The sequence below is a fragment of the Colletotrichum acutatum genome, assembly GCF_030867785.1.
Source record: "Colletotrichum acutatum strain CBS 112980 chromosome Unknown BDZ83scaffold_5, whole genome shotgun sequence".
NCBI lineage: Eukaryota > Fungi > Ascomycota > Sordariomycetes > Glomerellales > Glomerellaceae > Colletotrichum > Colletotrichum acutatum.
This window is the reverse complement of record NW_026848999.1, coordinates 24,072-39,224: the sequence shown is the minus strand read 5'-3', so window position 1 is coordinate 39,224 and position 15,153 is coordinate 24,072. Positions and strand designations below refer to the sequence as shown.

Sequence of the window (15,153 nt, the reverse complement as noted above, 5' to 3'; positions counted from 1 at the left end):
TCTTGCGTTTTGGTTTCTGAGACACTACGATACGCCTAACCAAGGGATGACTAGGTCGACGGTCGACCGAGGAGTCCGACGGTGGAACTCCCAGTCCTTGCATCGTCCCAGCCCTCCGACAACTTCAGGCAAGGGCTCTGTCCATGGTCCAACGATGCCGCAGTAGTAGAGCGGCCAGGGAAGACGTCACTCATCTGGTGAGGGTGCCCTAACAATGAAAACTAACCGTCGTTTCTTACGGTTTACCGCACAGTCTTTGCCAACGTTGGCGTTAGCGTATTGTTAGCGACATGTGGCGTCCAGTCGTACTGCAGGACTGGCATATCGACAGGGTCGGGTAGATGGTGTTCGTGATGCCTCGCTCTTTCTGCCCTCAACATGGCAGGAGCTAATGGCACGAGGTGCTGAACACCGGGGTGGCATGCGGGACAAGGCATGGCATCCACCAAAAGAAAACATGGAAGGTGCAGGCCAAGCCAATCCGCTTGCTCTTTCCTGAAGGAAAGCATGGGAAGGCGTGGGATGTAATCAACACGAGCGGGGCAAGAGCACGAGAGCGAGCCAGCGAGCAGCGAGCATGCATGGCTTCTGAGACCTTTCCGTCCCATGCTTTTGTTTCCATTCCGCTTCTTTTGGGCCGGCGTCAAATTGCACGTTACTGCCACGAGGTCCTTCTTTCTCTCTCTGCTGATCTTCTCTACTTCTACTCCTCGTCCGCCAGTTCCTCTTTCTGGCACTACTTCGACTTCACTGAACTTACAACCTCTCAAATCTCGGTTCCAAAACATCCAACTCCTTCGCCTCGAGTACTTGTTATCAAACTTTACCGTTCCTTTTCTCCGCACATATTTACTGTCAGACATCTTCTGCAAATCTCGGGAAATTCGGGTGTGCGTTTCGAATGCTTGAATAGAAGTCTTACTAGTCTATTCTCTCGCCGAACAATGCGGCTCTTCCATCGCCATCGAAACAAGAAGAAGAACCCGCCTCTCCCTATCCAAGAAGATCTGTTTTCACCCCTTGACTCACCATCACCTTTACCTCCCATTCGAAATTTCTCATACCCAACCGCGGCCTTACAACCACCGTTGGCACCTCCCATCTTTTCATCCGCACAGGCGGGTATTCACCTACCTCCTACCAGCTTTGGAGAAGCACAAACATCCACACTCAGTAGCGGCATCGAGCCCCCGTTCTACTGGGCTTCATCGTACAGATCCATTCGGAAAGAAGAAGAAGGAGCCTCGACAGATTCGCAGTCTTACATTTCCGATACTGGACCAGAGGCGTTTGTCTACGGCTAGGGGCCGGTTCCAGAGAAGAAGAAGAAACGGCGAAGTCTCCTCGGAATCTCAACACCACAGAGGACCAAGAAGACCACCGAATCCGAAGGACTGCCGAGAGTCGAAAGAAGTTCGCCACAGAATCCTGGTCGACGTTCTCTCACTGGATCTCAATTTACCCATCCATCAGCTCGGGCTGTCTTCGGAAGCCCACCTAAGAAGGCGTCTCAGAAGCGCGCTTTTGTTCTCGGTCACAAGTTCGCCAAGTCGGTTGATCTTGCATTCACCCACCTACGCCCGCCGAGCCCACCTCGCCCGGCATCTAGCTCAGGAATAGCAACAGTCGACACGCGAACTGCCCCTCACAAGATCGGGCTAGCGATAGACGAAGAAGATAATCATCCAGGAACATTGCTCGACCTCTCAGACGACGAGATGGGCCTCAGACGCAGAATCTCGGAGATGGACTTGAGAATGTCCCCTCCGAAACGCATGTTCTCCGACCATTCTCAGACATCCGAGTACAGCGCTTCTACAGCTAGTGTCAGTAGAAGCCCTACGAAGAAGAGACGAAGTGAAAAGACCAAACCCAAAGACAGCAAGAACCATTGGGTCAGTCAGCTCAAAGACTGGTTCAGTACTGGCGAGCCGTCCTCTCAAGACTGGAAACAGCTCAAGAAACAAGAGTACCACAAACATGGGATCGCGATGAATGACCCAGAGGCCAGCGCAAAGCTGCACGCTCCCATTGGAGCGATTCCTGAAGAGGCCATCAGGCCTTCCAGTGGGCCTGATCCCGAGACGATCGCCAAGAAGAAGTTTGCCAATCGAAAGCAAGTTCGTCAAGCCTATGGCGGCTGTGAGAGAATCTCAGGCTCTGTTTCTTCTGAGTCTTCGGCGGGTAGCAGGGAGGTCAACCCCATTGCCCCGTGGGCGTAGGCGCGACACCAACCGGCCGGAAATGGGGGGGGGGGGCAGGGGGGCATGCCTTTATTTGTGACAAGGCAGAGGAAGGAGTGTATGAATTGATGGACGAGACAACGACTGGAAGATGATGACAATTTGCTTGAATCGCTTTTGCATTATACCCGCTTCTAGACGCTACGGCAACAAGCCTATCGCAGAAGCTGCGTTGGAATTTTCAAACTTGGTGGCCGTTCGTGCGCCACAGGACAGAGAGCCTGAAACGACTGTCTTTAAGAGTAACATAGTTTGATGAAAACGGAAGATTTCCCACTACTTTCATGTTATTGAGTGCCAAATTCACATGCCAACATGATGTTCCCAGTGATTGACAGCTGTTGACGGACCCAGACGACGTTGGAGGTACACGTATAGTTGACATTGATTTGCTGGTAGTCTTATCATGTGGCACTCGTATTCGTTGTTAGGTACCTTACGTAGGTAGATGCATTAATGATCAAAACGAGGCAGCTTCAAGCTGGGGATCTGGTGCAGTCGGGGGCCATGGAGATTGGAGCAGTCACTACTGTCGCAATGTTAGTTCCCAGTCGCGAAACAATCCCCCAAGCTTGCCGAAAGTCACCAAGAGCACCCTGGCACTGTTGAGGCTGTCTCGTGTACTCAGGCGGGAGGGGTTGAGAGATTTAGTCATGATGGGATTCACCAATGGTGTGAAGGAGGTCTACCCGTCAAGATTACTTGAGTGACAGCTCGATCTCATGCGGTTGGTTGGTTCAACCCGAATACCAAGACACCACTTGATGCTCGTGTTTGCTTAGGTATGGAGCTGAAAACTGACGTTGGCACCCGCAGATGCAGATGCATTTGCAGCATAGCAAAGAGCAGCTGGCTAGGTCACCACCGTCAAACTTGACTTCCCTGCTTTTTTCCATGCTGCCGAGAGTGAGGCGCGAGCTTGAGCGTTTGCTTCTCGCCAACTCGCTCCCGCATTACCTACCACTTCGTCAATCCCCCACGCTAGGCCGGAGCTTAGCTCCGAGTCGGGTGTGGAGATTTCGGAGGGCCGTCGACTGAGGTGGGACGTGCAGTGTGCTGAAGCAGCAACCAGTAACCAGTCCCCCGACTGAACTGGAAAATGGGGCCTTCCAATCGGCGATCCTCACGGCGCCAGCGCCGTGGTTGTTTCCCCCACCTTTCCGCATTCGGTGACAGCGCTGTGTGTCGCGTTCCCCCAATTGCAGAGGATGACGTACATGACCAGGAAGCTCTGGCCTCTCCCCTCTGGTGAGTTGGTGGTTGCAGCATCGATTCGATGAAGCTCTAGGCCCTCTCTCTGAGTCTGTTCCGCCCCCTGCCGTCATTGAGACGTCTGTGAGCGGGATGTAAGTAGGTATTAGTGCCTAGTCCATGGTCGTTCGTCTTAGCTGCTTCAGACTACTGCCATTTACTTGGACATGTGTCCCCCAGTTCCCAGCCTTCTCCCTCTTTCTCTCTCTCGTATTCTTCCTTTTTTGCATCGGTTTTCTGTACTTTTCGGTCAAGGTTGCATTTACGAAAGATACCCTGCCGCACATCAATTGTGGCACTTGTTGTGAATACTCCCCGTAGTCCAGGCCTTTGACGATAGCTACGACACAGAACATCCGCCATGTCTTCGCTCTGGGGTTCGAGGAATAAGAAGGACGACGACCAGGAGGTCCGCGATGGACCTGGTCCTCCGGAAGAGAGAGGATCGAACGAGTACGCGGCACGGGAACCCGACGAACACACTCGGCTCCTACCAAACCGGCTCGACAGCGACAACCGCCAGTATTTGACGCCCGATGACCCGGCAGTGTCTCCGTACAACTTGTGGACGGTGCGATTGCTGCGATGGGTGACTGTTCTCTTCACGGCCCTCACCTTCACGTGGTGGACTTTGACTTTGGTTTCCTCCTTCGTCACGCCGCCTGGCATGCATACCCGTGGCTCCGGTTTTTACGCCTTCAGCTATTCGAGTGTGGCATTGTTCACGCTCTTGTTCACCCTCGTGTTCTTTGCGGCTCCGTCCAAGGCTGTCCGGGTTCTGGCCATCTTCATGGCTATCATGCTACTCGTCAACATGATTCTCATCGTTGCGGTGCAGAAGAATCGCTACGAAGAGGCTGGGGTGGGAGTTGCGAGCGTTGTCTGTAAGTTGAGAGTTTGGCATCTGATGAGACTGGTCCTTTGCTGACAAGTCCACCCTCAGGGGCATTCGTCGTGAGCTTGTGGGCGCTTGCCTGTGACCGAACTGTGAAATGGGGCAAGGCTGAGGAGGAGGAGAGGCTTACTGGCCGTGTTGAGACGAGGCGCACAGTCTGGGAATGGACCGAGGTGCTCATCTCAACGGTGGCATACATCGTCCTGTCTCTGATCATCATCCTCATCACTGCCACTTTGATTCTGCGATCCCTCGATGCCGGTTTCGGCCCGCCGGGCGAGCAATATTGGGTCGACGGCGACCAATACCGGATCCACGTTTACTGCGATGGCAACGGCACCGATGCCGCGGGCAACAAGCTACCCACCGTTTTCTTCGAGGGAGGTGATTTGCCAGTTGAGAATGGACTATGGCAGTTTGCGCAAAACGCATTGAAGAACGACTCCATCTCGAGATACTGCTTCGCTGACCGTCCCGGCTACGGATGGAGCGATACCGCCCCCAGCCCTCTGTCAGCAGGCATGGCAACTGACGCCCTCAGCGAGGCTCTCGCACGAGCTGGAGAGAAGGGTCCTTGGATCTTGGCCAGCGCTGGAATTGGTTCCGTTTACTCTCAAATCTTCTCCTCTCGACACGGCAGGGAAGTGAACGGCCTTCTTCTGATTGATCCTCTTCACGAAGATCTCCTTCACCGGGTCTCGGACCCCGGCAGAGGCTTTTCCTACTGGCTTCGCGGCGTATTCTCGCCTCTTGGAATCGAACGTCTCCCAGGTGCCATCTTCCGCGGACGCACAAGTGCAGACCGCGTCTGGGGTCGTTCGGCTAGACAGAGTGGAAAGTACCTGTTCTCAAAGTTGCAGGAGAGTCTCGTCGCCGATTCGCTCACCAAGCGCGAGGTGATTAGCAGTAAGGCCATCCAGTACCCGAATACCCCTCTGGTGGTCATCAGCTCTGGCGCCAATATTCGCAAGGATAGCGAATGGGAGGACAAGCAGAGAGACTTCAGCCATCTGACGAGAAACCTGAAGCATTGGGATACGGTCGACGACGCCCCTCACAACGTATGGGAGACGTTGGATGGACGTCAGAAGATTGAGAAGAGACTCCGGCAAATGGTCCATGCGTGAACCTATTGATAACGGTGTGGCGGCGCTTAGCATCTAATTTGTTGGATCAGGGCGAGTTTGAACAATGTGCCCGTATGGAGGCATACAGATACGGTCGGGTGGCCATCCCTGAGTTGGGTTTAATTGCGGTGCGAGTGACAGCTAGGAAATGAAATGATGAAAGCGATTTGATTTTCGACATACTTTGTGTTGTGGAGTTGATGGTAATTGTCTGCGTCGTGTCCGTAAAAAGAGAAGCAAAAATGACTCGTAGGTATCTTTGCTAAGGTGAAGAAGTGCCGGCTCCGCGCCGTCTTAGCGGCTCAATAGGCAGCTTGCATGACTTGCGAGGTTTCCGAAATGCTTTAGCGTGATGCCTTTCATCGACCAAGTCGCTCGCTCTTCAGCAATTTGTCTCGAAGAGAAGTCTCATGAAGGAGGAGAAGAGAACTTCTGCTGCCTCGGACTGGATTGTGTAGAGAATGAAGGCAAGCGACGCCAATGCCACGTGCCGTATGCAAAAGGGCAAGGCAGTTAACTTTTTGATTGAAGGGAATTATTACCCACATCTCTTGGCTTGGACGGGATCTTGCATATGGTGTTTGCTTGTTTTTTGTTGCGGGAAGCTTTGCTTTTGGCTGGTCGCAGGGAACAGCTCCGGCTGGACAGTTCGGGTGTTGCTCACGCGACATGTGGCCCCTCTGAGAGTGCCTTTCTCAAGTTCTCACTGAGAATCTGCAAGACAAGGCTAATACCTTCCTTAGCTCTGTTTCTACTATTCCTATTACTAAGGTACTGCTGCTGCTGCTGCTGCTGCTGCTACGACCACTGTCCATTTCTTATGTCTTTCTCAGAATATGTACGCATTTAGAAAGCGTACGGCAATCATGATAGCAATCATGACTTTGAGAATGCGGCTACTCGTTCCTTAAGCGGCCACATGCTTGGGTAGGTCGCAGTGTAAGGTAATTAGCTTGTGAGATGGGATGGCCAAGTTGCGGCTCGCCAAGGAGGCTGCTGCTCAAGTAGGCTAAGGTTCGGACAGTTTGATAGATTCGTCCCATGTCTGAAACTCAAGGGCTGCACATCATCATGTAAGTAGCGTCTGAACTCTGAACCTTGGACTGTCCGATGTGTATGCACATCCGTGAAATCAAGGGGTACATGAGACTGCGTATTGCATTGCATACGATCTGTGACCTACACGTGCGATTTACTAGGCGCAACCACGATTCAACACACGACCGGCACCCGACCTTGCAAAGTGACTTCTATTACGTACCCAGTATTGCAGAAGTTGAGGAACTGATGCCAGCGGACCAACCCGTGTTGGGCTGGAGCGAGGTGGTGGTCAGGAACCAAAATGGATACGAAGGTGATTACTTCATGGAAACAGGCCGTATGCAGACTATGAACACGAAGGAGAGTTTACGAGCCCACTCAACCTTGAAAGAAATACTTACCTACGGATAGTAAGCGGACAATTCACTCTGTTCGCTATAGGTAGAACGGTTAACGGGCGAGTACGACAAGTTCGTGTCGTGAACCGCACAAGGCCGAAGAGCCCCTCTCCAGACCCCCCCAGACCTCCCTCTTATTTTAAAACACGACCCAATGACGGCAATGCCTGCACTCTCTGGTCTCCGCCCTACACCATTCTCACCACTCAGCAGTCCCATTCTCGCCCAGCAAAGAGGACCCCGAAAGTGAGACCAAGAAGCCCCCTCCAATGCTCCCCCAGGGCCCCAAGACCCGACTCAGTCGCCCAGCGGGAGCCCCCAATTGCAACGGCACAACGGGTCCCCCTCCCACCTGGTGCACCCTGGACCTCGGAGCTGGAGAATGGGACCCCAAAAATAGTGTGGAATTTTGTCTTCGGCCGGCGCCTAAGTATTAGTGTGGTATACCTACTGCGTAGGGCACCCGTACCCAGGAACGGTAGGGACGAGGTCCCTAGAGAGTTTCCGTGCTCTTGGGGCTTGGGATTCCAATACTCCCCGGACACTCGACCCGGAATGGCCGCCCTACAGCCCAGCGAGGGAGTCAAGCTTCGCCATGGAGGAAAGGACGTGCTCGTGCTGCGACGTGCCTCTGTTGTCATGCTGCGACGTGCGGCGTGACAATGGCCATGTACGGATATGGTGTCCCACGATGGAGATGGCGTGAGGTGCACTGAGGTTGACAGACACCTGTTCACTCATGTCTCGTTTGCGTTGCCGAACGGGTAGGGCAGCCTTCCCGTCCAAAGTGTCCGTCAATCAAGTTGATAAGACCCATGTCTGAACACCTCGAAAATCGCCTTGCTGCCATTGTTTTTCCTTCCCTCCCTCATGCAGGTAAAATGAGCCGTAAGCCAAAGTTCCTGTAATTGGGAGAGAATCAGTACCACAATCAGAATCAGTGGAGAAAGAACAGATACCATTCGAACCCTCTTGGGGATTTGCAAACGACGCGGTTGCCGTCCACTCGAGATTGGTGCTGATACTGGGGCAACCTGACCTGACAGTCGGGTACGTACTTGAACCATCTGGTGTGCCCGCCCTGCTGTACCTGAATGCCCTTCCGCTGTCCGGTACAGAAGAAGGTACCTGTTCTGTCTCGCTTGTGACGTTTGACCACCTCGACCCGGCCTGGTCGGGCGGGGATCGTAAAGGGGGGTTGAGTTTGTTGTAGTGTCAACGACGGCCCCTGGCCACTTAAAGGGCGGACTGGAGTCTTCAAGGGTCCACGCATGAGGGGGGAAGTAGCGTTAAGTTCCTAGGCAAGAAACTTGGAGACAGACGCGTTGTACGCACCTTGCTAAGGTACCTCGAGGTATTAGCGAGGAGTCGGTCCAAGACAACCTAGAAATCTCACCTCACCACTTCACGTATCCGCACCTCACGGGCGCCTACCCACATTCAACTCCCCCCATGTCTTTTGTTGCATCTCTTGCAACTTCCGTGCTCGAGGGCGCTGGAACTTCTTTCCTCAACGTGGTGCATGTGGCCGTTCTTCGCCAGGTATCCGCATGGTAGGTAATTATTAGTGAGGAAGGCAAGACCCAGGTCCAGTATCCGTACCTACCTTACCTTATGTCGTCGTCAAGCTCCGCACCGCACCGCATCCGCAAACCCGCGCGTCGACTGCACTACTCTGCAGGTTACCTGCGTGCCTGCCTACGGATACCTTACCTTACCTAGCCTTACCTTGTCGCTCCGCACCGCACCTTCCAATACAATACCACTGCGTACCTACCTGCGATCTCTCCGAAACTGAAACCCCTTGCTTCTCTTGAATAACCCAACGTCGAAATCTCACCCCATTTGGGCTGAAGCCACCGACCGCCTTTCTTTCACAGTCACGGTCGCATTTGCAGTGACGCCAGCAGCAAGCACCACCGACTTACCTACTGCGAGGCAAAGAATCCCGATTCGTCTGGGCTCATTTTGCCAAACACAGACCTTCTCCAACCTTGAATTGTCACTGCTATCGCTGCAACTACATTGCTTTGCTCACGCCTGGCTGACAGACGACCACCTACCTAACGCCAAACCTTGGGCAGGCCACTTCGCACCATTATCACGGGTGCCGCGTCCTTCTTTCGAATCAACTTGCCAACTTTCAAAGACACAAGAATCGCACTTTCCGCTTGCGAGTGATTGCGGGCTTTTTTTTAGCAGCTTCAACTGAGGTCTGCTCTGTAATTCTTCGAGGTATTTCAACTTCTGGTCTGGCTGCTGATACCCATACCTCCCTCCTCCTCCAACTACATCCCACCGGGGAGGCAGCTCACGCCTCCTACCTTGCCTGCCTTTGCTGACGCCGCCTTTTTCGCATAGGATCCCACCTACTCCTATGGTTTCGATATTACCGCGCGTCGATCACGGTCTTCAACAATGGAGAACGAACCGCCTTCCGCGACCTCGAGGCGGGGTCGTCTGATGGGGAAGCTCTTTGCCCTCAAAGAGAAAGATCGCAAGCCCACGGCCGAAGAGACGGGCAACAACATCAATGATTTCCTTAACGGCCCCTCTGATACCCTGCAGGTCAACCATGCCTCGCCCTCCACCGTCACCCCCCAGCTTTCGAAGCTCGACATATCTTCAGCTACTCGCTATCCTCAAGCTTTGTCTGTCGCTAGTCACTCACAGCAGAGCTTGAACCCCCCGAACCAGTACTCCGCTCGCAGTCCTGGCCTAAGCCCGGGCATCCCACCTCGGAGCCCGCGGCGTAGCAACCGAAAGGGCTTGACCGTTCGATTTGTGGACCAGCAACCCGACATCATTGGCGAAGGTGGTGATGAGTCGGAGATCCCAGCCATTGAGGTATCGAGGCGCAAGAAGCAGCGACCTCCGCCGTCTCCACGCCGTACACCCGTGGCTGCTGTTCACGACTCCCCGCCGAGAGCGCCCTCAGCACCGAAAGAGGACTCAGACTTTATGCCTGGCCGCCTGCGACGAACACAGACAGGCTTCTCCTCTGTCAGCAACGAGCCCATCGAGCCCAAAGAACCCCCTCCGGCTTATAGAGAGGTGGCACCGGGTAACACAGTTTCGGCGCCCTTCTTAGACACCCCGACTATCGCGAAGAACGAGAATCGGAAGTCCTTCATCGAGCACCAACAGGCGGAGATGCGACAAGCAGAGGGTAAGGCATTTGCAGAAGCCGCACGCCAAGCTGAGCGAGAGGAGCATGGAGGCCAAACGCCTCTCGTACCACAGATAAACGAGTCTCCAACTAGATCTCCAGTGCCACCTAGCAAGGTGCCCCTTCAGCCAAGATCCCCAGATGACTACAGAAAGCCTCCCGACCAGAGCCCCTCATCCATATATTCCAGCAGCACCGAATTCAGCCAACAGCAGAACACAGCTGCCAACTTTTCTCGGCAGCCTTCTGTCAATTCTCAGTATCATATGGCGCCCCCGTCTGCAACAGTTGCCTCGAGACAAGCATCTTTCAACTTGCATGATGCAGTCCTTGCGGTTGGTGATGACGCTCTCAACACATTCGTCACCCGCACTCGCCACTTTAACGAGCTATTTAGACTGCATGCCGAGACAATCAAGCCCATTTCGGCCTGTTCACCGCTTGAGCTAGCACGTGCTGCCCTGTGGTGGCTCATTAAAGGACGCACTGCTTTAGAGGTTGCAGTTCGTGCACGACCTGGTAGTCCTCAAGACCAGATGCAGAACGAGAATGATCGCCAGCAGGCATATGCCAACCTTGCCAAAGGCTACTGGTTGGTGGAGGAAGCCATACCTGAGGTGCAGGAGAACAAGCGCCTTGCACCCGACGCAGGCATTACTGAGATTCGCTCAACGTTGGTCGGCGCTCTCAAGAAGCTTGCTGTCTCAATGAAGAGGAATGGATTCCTTCCGCCTGAGGAGGCGTTCTTGCCTCAGACCATCGACAAGTCTATCTGGGTAGAATACCCTCGACTGAGCGTCGACATGATTGCGTTGCTCACTGCCGATTCATCTGCAGCCATGACGGGTGTTGTTCGCACCCCCTCCGCTTTCGAAATTCTTGAGACTCTGCCACCTAATGATACAGCCGAGAACTTCACATTCGGCAGAGTGAGCACGGATGTGTTCTTGATGGAACAAGGCATGGACTCTCAGAGATTCTATTTCCCTTGTCTTTTGACCATGGTTCGCCCTAACAAACAGCACAATCTGGTCTTTGTTATCGCTAGTCAACACGGCGAAGTCAACCTACGAATCCAAGGAAACAAGAACTCAGGCCCCACCTGGGACGATGTCCGATGGCGCAATTCAACCCACTCACTCGAGATCAAACTGCCCAGAGGCTTCATGATTGTCGTTCAGTGCTCACAGCAGGACTACCGAATGCTGTGGAATATGTACGATTTCGGTGCTCAGGTTCAGTCAACCCTTTATGCTCGGTCCGACGAGCACTGCGTTTTCCGGTCTACCCTTCGGTCATTTCAGTACTTCGACTCAAATCCCAATTCTCGGGCGTTTCCCAAGGAAGCCGTGGCAAATTGCGATGTGGCTCTGTTTGAGAAAATTCATAAGGAGCATGCTGCTGCAGGCCCACGCGCTTACCATAGGGGGTACAGAATCGTCGTGGTGACAGGCCCTCGCACAAGAACGCTCAGTGGTGTCAACCACACCTACACGCCACAGATGCCAATCCCCTTCAGTTTCCTTAGGTCGGATGGAGGTGATGCTGCCTTGATGCTCAAGTACGACAATGTCAATCCGGATCCGAACAAGCGCATAAAGGTGAGCATGGTGCTCTCGTTCGCTGATGAGGGGGAGCGGGCCCAGCTCAACAGCCTCATTTCCGGCACTTCTGTGCAAAAGGATGAGACGATCTACGCAGATGTGCCCCTTATCGGATTCTCCATGTCGACGTCTTTACAGGATAGCAAGTATCTTCCAGGCGTTAGCCAAATCCCCTGGACATCCCTTCGAGTCATCAATGAAGATGCCGACGACGAATATCCTCGGACAGTTCTAGCCGACAGATTAAGAGTCATCGTTGAATCCAAGCAGGGTTTACTCACTGACCGAGTGAACCTGCAACCCGGCGAATTGCGAGTTAGGCTCGAGGTTCAAGAGACCAAATCTCTCGTGGTGATGCGCCAGCCACAGTTCGACATGACTGCAAATGTAGCAGACGGGACTGTTGGCAAAGAAATCCCCAAGGCCATGACCGAAATGCTCCAAATGCTGCAGACGACTCAAACGATTCGCACTTACAGCTTCCCGACGCAGAAAGATCTCCATGCCTTCCAGGCTGCATTGACTGGATTCCAGGTCGTCTTTGACGGCCTCGCCGCTACCTTTGCAATTTCTCGAAGAAGAATGGTGGTTCCCATCCACAAGAAATGGGAGGCGGGATTGACTCGAGTCCAAGTGGTGCAACAAGGCACAGTCATGCAACTCCTCGCGTTCTTCCCAGACTTTCACCACGGCCAGTGTATGAACTTCGTTTTGAAAGGCACGGATGTATACGAGACGTTTTCGAGGAGCAGCAAAGCTGGTATCAAGTTTGTTGACGCCAAGTTCCCCCTGCCGCGCATGCCCAACGGCAGCGACGGACCGTCAGACGACATGGGATTCATCTGTCTGGACCTACCGGACTTGCCGGGTGAGCACGACGACATCACGCTCCTCTTCGAAAACGAAGCGGGTAAGTTCTCCTATTCCCATTGCCGAGTGGACTCGGACTCATGCTAACTCCCGAACAGAACGCGACCGGCTGACACAGTGTCTCCCGGCCACCGTCAAGGGTTCCAGGTCACTGAGAGGCCGATAGATGAAGCCCACTCGAATTGACAAGTGACGAGCTGTGCGAAAAGCGAAGAATTATCCAAAGCATTGTTGTGGTTGGAAGCAAGACCTGGACATTCGAAAAACAAGATACCCATCAATCTGTTCATCACATTGCTTTGCGAACAACGAAGAGCGAAAAAGGGGAGATGGATGAAGCACGGGGACGGAAAAGGGCAGAACCCGAGGCCTGAAGACGGCGGGTGGATTTGGCACTGGTTTATACCGAGATGACAAGTGCTTAGGTACTCGGATAATGTGGCAGGTCTGGCCGGAAGACCCGGGACGGCCGCCATGGGTTGCGAGGCTAGGCATCGTTGGGAGCCTCTCCAGGAAGGCCTACTTTTTTTTTTTTTTTTTGTGGTTTTAGGCGGTTAAGCAACAACACGACCGGATCATCAGGGTCTGGTCACTTTCTTGCTGCCTGTTAGGATATCATGGTGGATGTAGAACAAAGGGCAGGCATAAAAAGCATGCGCTTACGAGCAGTGTGCTTCATCTTAGGTAGAAAGGACAGCAGCTTAACAATGATACGCGTATCAAGTGACATACGACGTGTGTCCGACGCATACGATGGTGCCGAAAAACGCGAGTGACATGGACTATGGTACCCGTGTGGGTCATTCTTCAATGCATAAGCGGTATGAAAAGAAAGCTGTTCATTCAGTAGTCCAACAGACTGGAACGTCGTGGATCTCTTGGTCGAAAGACACGGGACTTTGAGAGTATGAGGTCTTGGTCTGCAACTCGAAGTGGTTAATATTGCTTGGAAGTAGCAGCACTGCCACAATTGACCTGCATAATGGGGGTGAGATGCTTGGGCACGCCAATCGTCTAGGTAAGGTAGGTGACTTGGCCTTATTAAGATCTTGTTCGGCGTTCTCCTCTCCATCTCAACTGAGATGCTTTCCTTCACATGTGCACGGATAGACAATTGCTAGCTCGTTGTAGAGCACTTTCTTTGGGCTGATACAGACGATTTGGCCAAAAGCTTTTCACATATAGAAGAGGCGCGCGAGGTTTACAACGCCCTCAAGATGGAATACCTACCTTACCGCATAAGTATCGAAGATTAGTACCCTGCAGCAGGGTGCACCGCGTGGTGTGTGAGGGATTCAAGCATTTTGAACAGAAGGGGGAGTCGCTCACTGGATGATTGGCCTATGAAGAGAAGCCGGCGGGCATGTGATTGGGTGCAGGGTAGCACAGTATTTGGCGGTATTAGACATGGGATGGAACGGAAGGAGGGAGTGGAGGGGGAGAAGCTGGGGTGACAGACACTCCCGTGCGAACAGATGCGGATTGCGGATGCGCGGGTTAGGTTGGCATCTCGATGTCTCGCTCGCTCCTCCCCGTTCGTTGACACTTGGTGGAAAGCATTGCGGAAGTGCAGATGAACACCTTCGTGTTTTGAGCGACTCTTAGTCGGATTTGTCGGGCTCATTGCTTTAGGCTTCTTCTTGGGTATCATCGCGCTGGACTCCGAAGATGGTGACAGCTAGGTTGGAGAGAGCACGGCGAGGTAGGTAGGCAGCTAAGGTAGTGGTGCACGGAGCTAATGGGATATGATGGCATTGGGGAAATGGACAAAAAAAAGTTTCCCAATGAATGAAGCGACGTCATCACCCCTCCTCGTCCGCCGTCCTCCGTTGTGGGGTCTAGTCGGTACATCAGCGACGTAAGGAGTGCATGGGAGCCCAGCCCAGGCCACTGGTGACAATGGTGCTGACCATCCACCTTACCTTACCACAGGTAACTAAAAGCTGCTAAGGTACCTAAGGTGGGTAGGCATCGAGGTAGCTTCTGTCTACGACATTGCCCAAAGCTGCCTCGTCTTGACACCAATCTGCTCTCGCCATTGATAATTGCTAAGGAATCTACCAGGCAATCGTCATTCTGTGTCACAAACTACATTGTACACGGTCTTGTGCTCCTTCCTTACGACTTTTGACATGGGAAATCATCTTTGACCTCAGTCTCATCTCAAATTCCGGCCGTTCCTTGGTGAACCAGCAACCTGGAACAGCTACCTACCCTCATCGACTTTCATCGACCTTCAGCTGACATTCACCTCACCCTTTATCTTCCGTTTTGCTCTCTACAGCTCTGCTTTACGTTCTAGCTCAGGTTGTCAGAGGCGGCAACGCCCAATCGAAAACAGCAAGCGAGTGAGACATCGATAGGTCATCTTTTCTCCGGCCAGTGCCCTTCGCCAAGCGGGCCTCTTTTTCTCTCTCCAACTCTCCGCTTCTCTAAGCTCAACATCATAAACCCGACTTCTTTCTTTCCCACTTTTGCGTCCGACTGATACGTCCCCCCAACCTTTATCCTCCCGACGCTTCCTTCGCCAGCAAACTCCTTGCCCCGGGGAAACT

General features: G+C 53.2%; 5 protein-coding genes across 5 annotated transcripts; 4 read left to right on the top strand and 1 right to left on the bottom strand.

Annotated features, from left to right (window-relative positions):
* The first annotated feature begins 253 nt into the window (after positions 1-253).
* BDZ83DRAFT_331215 (uncharacterized protein) lies at positions 254-1,511 on the top strand. Its single transcript, XM_060502416.1, has one exon. It carries the CDS (start codon positions 582-584, stop codon positions 1,302-1,304), a length of 723 nt encoding a protein of 240 aa, XP_060370740.1. The 5' UTR covers positions 254-581; the 3' UTR covers positions 1,305-1,511.
* A 207-nt stretch (positions 1,512-1,718) lies between these two features.
* BDZ83DRAFT_747012 (uncharacterized protein) lies at positions 1,719-2,222 on the top strand (the record flags this gene model as incomplete). Its single annotated transcript, XM_060513360.1, has 1 exon — positions 1,719-2,222. The coding sequence occupies one exon, from the start codon at positions 1,719-1,721 to the stop codon at positions 2,220-2,222; it is 504 nt and encodes a 167-aa protein (XP_060370739.1).
* A 1,633-nt stretch (positions 2,223-3,855) lies between these two features.
* BDZ83DRAFT_565806 (uncharacterized protein) lies at positions 3,856-5,516 on the top strand (the record flags this gene model as incomplete). The annotated part of the gene is made up of 2 exons (XM_060503798.1): positions 3,856-4,378; positions 4,438-5,516. The coding sequence occupies 2 exons, from the start codon at positions 3,856-3,858 to the stop codon at positions 5,514-5,516; spliced, it is 1,602 nt and encodes a 533-aa protein (XP_060370738.1).
* A 1,548-nt stretch (positions 5,517-7,064) lies between these two features.
* On the bottom strand, positions 7,065-8,207 carry BDZ83DRAFT_331140 (uncharacterized protein). The gene is made up of 3 exons (XM_060502415.1): positions 7,915-8,207; positions 7,769-7,857; positions 7,065-7,684 (listed from the first exon to the last, which is right to left on the bottom strand). The coding sequence occupies exons 1-3, from the start codon at positions 8,020-8,022 to the stop codon at positions 7,162-7,164; spliced, it is 720 nt and encodes a 239-aa protein (XP_060370737.1). The 5' UTR covers positions 8,023-8,207; the 3' UTR covers positions 7,065-7,161.
* Positions 8,208-9,373: 1,166 nt separating this feature from the next.
* On the top strand, positions 9,374-12,764 carry BDZ83DRAFT_565811 (uncharacterized protein; the record flags this gene model as incomplete). The annotated part of the gene is made up of 2 exons (XM_060503800.1): positions 9,374-12,638; positions 12,697-12,764. 2 exons carry the CDS (start codon positions 9,374-9,376, stop codon positions 12,762-12,764), a joined length of 3,333 nt encoding a protein of 1,110 aa, XP_060370736.1.
* Between the last annotated feature and the right edge of the window lie 2,389 nt (positions 12,765-15,153).

Coding starts and splice junctions, on each gene's coding strand:
- BDZ83DRAFT_331140 (XM_060502415.1), bottom strand. CDS start 8,022: ATGGTTCAAGTACGTACCCGACTGTCAGGTCAGGTTGCCCCAGTATCA. Junction 7,858..7,914: donor TCCCCAAGAGGGTTCGAATG/GTATCTGTTCTT, acceptor TCCCAATTACAG/GAACTTTGGCTTACGGCTCA. Junction 7,685..7,768: donor TTCGAGGTGTTCAGACATGG/GTCTTATCAACT, acceptor ATGAGTGAACAG/GTGTCTGTCAACCTCAGTGC.
- BDZ83DRAFT_331215 (XM_060502416.1), top strand. CDS start 582: ATGGCTTCTGAGACCTTTCCGTCCCATGCTTTTGTTTCCATTCCGCTT.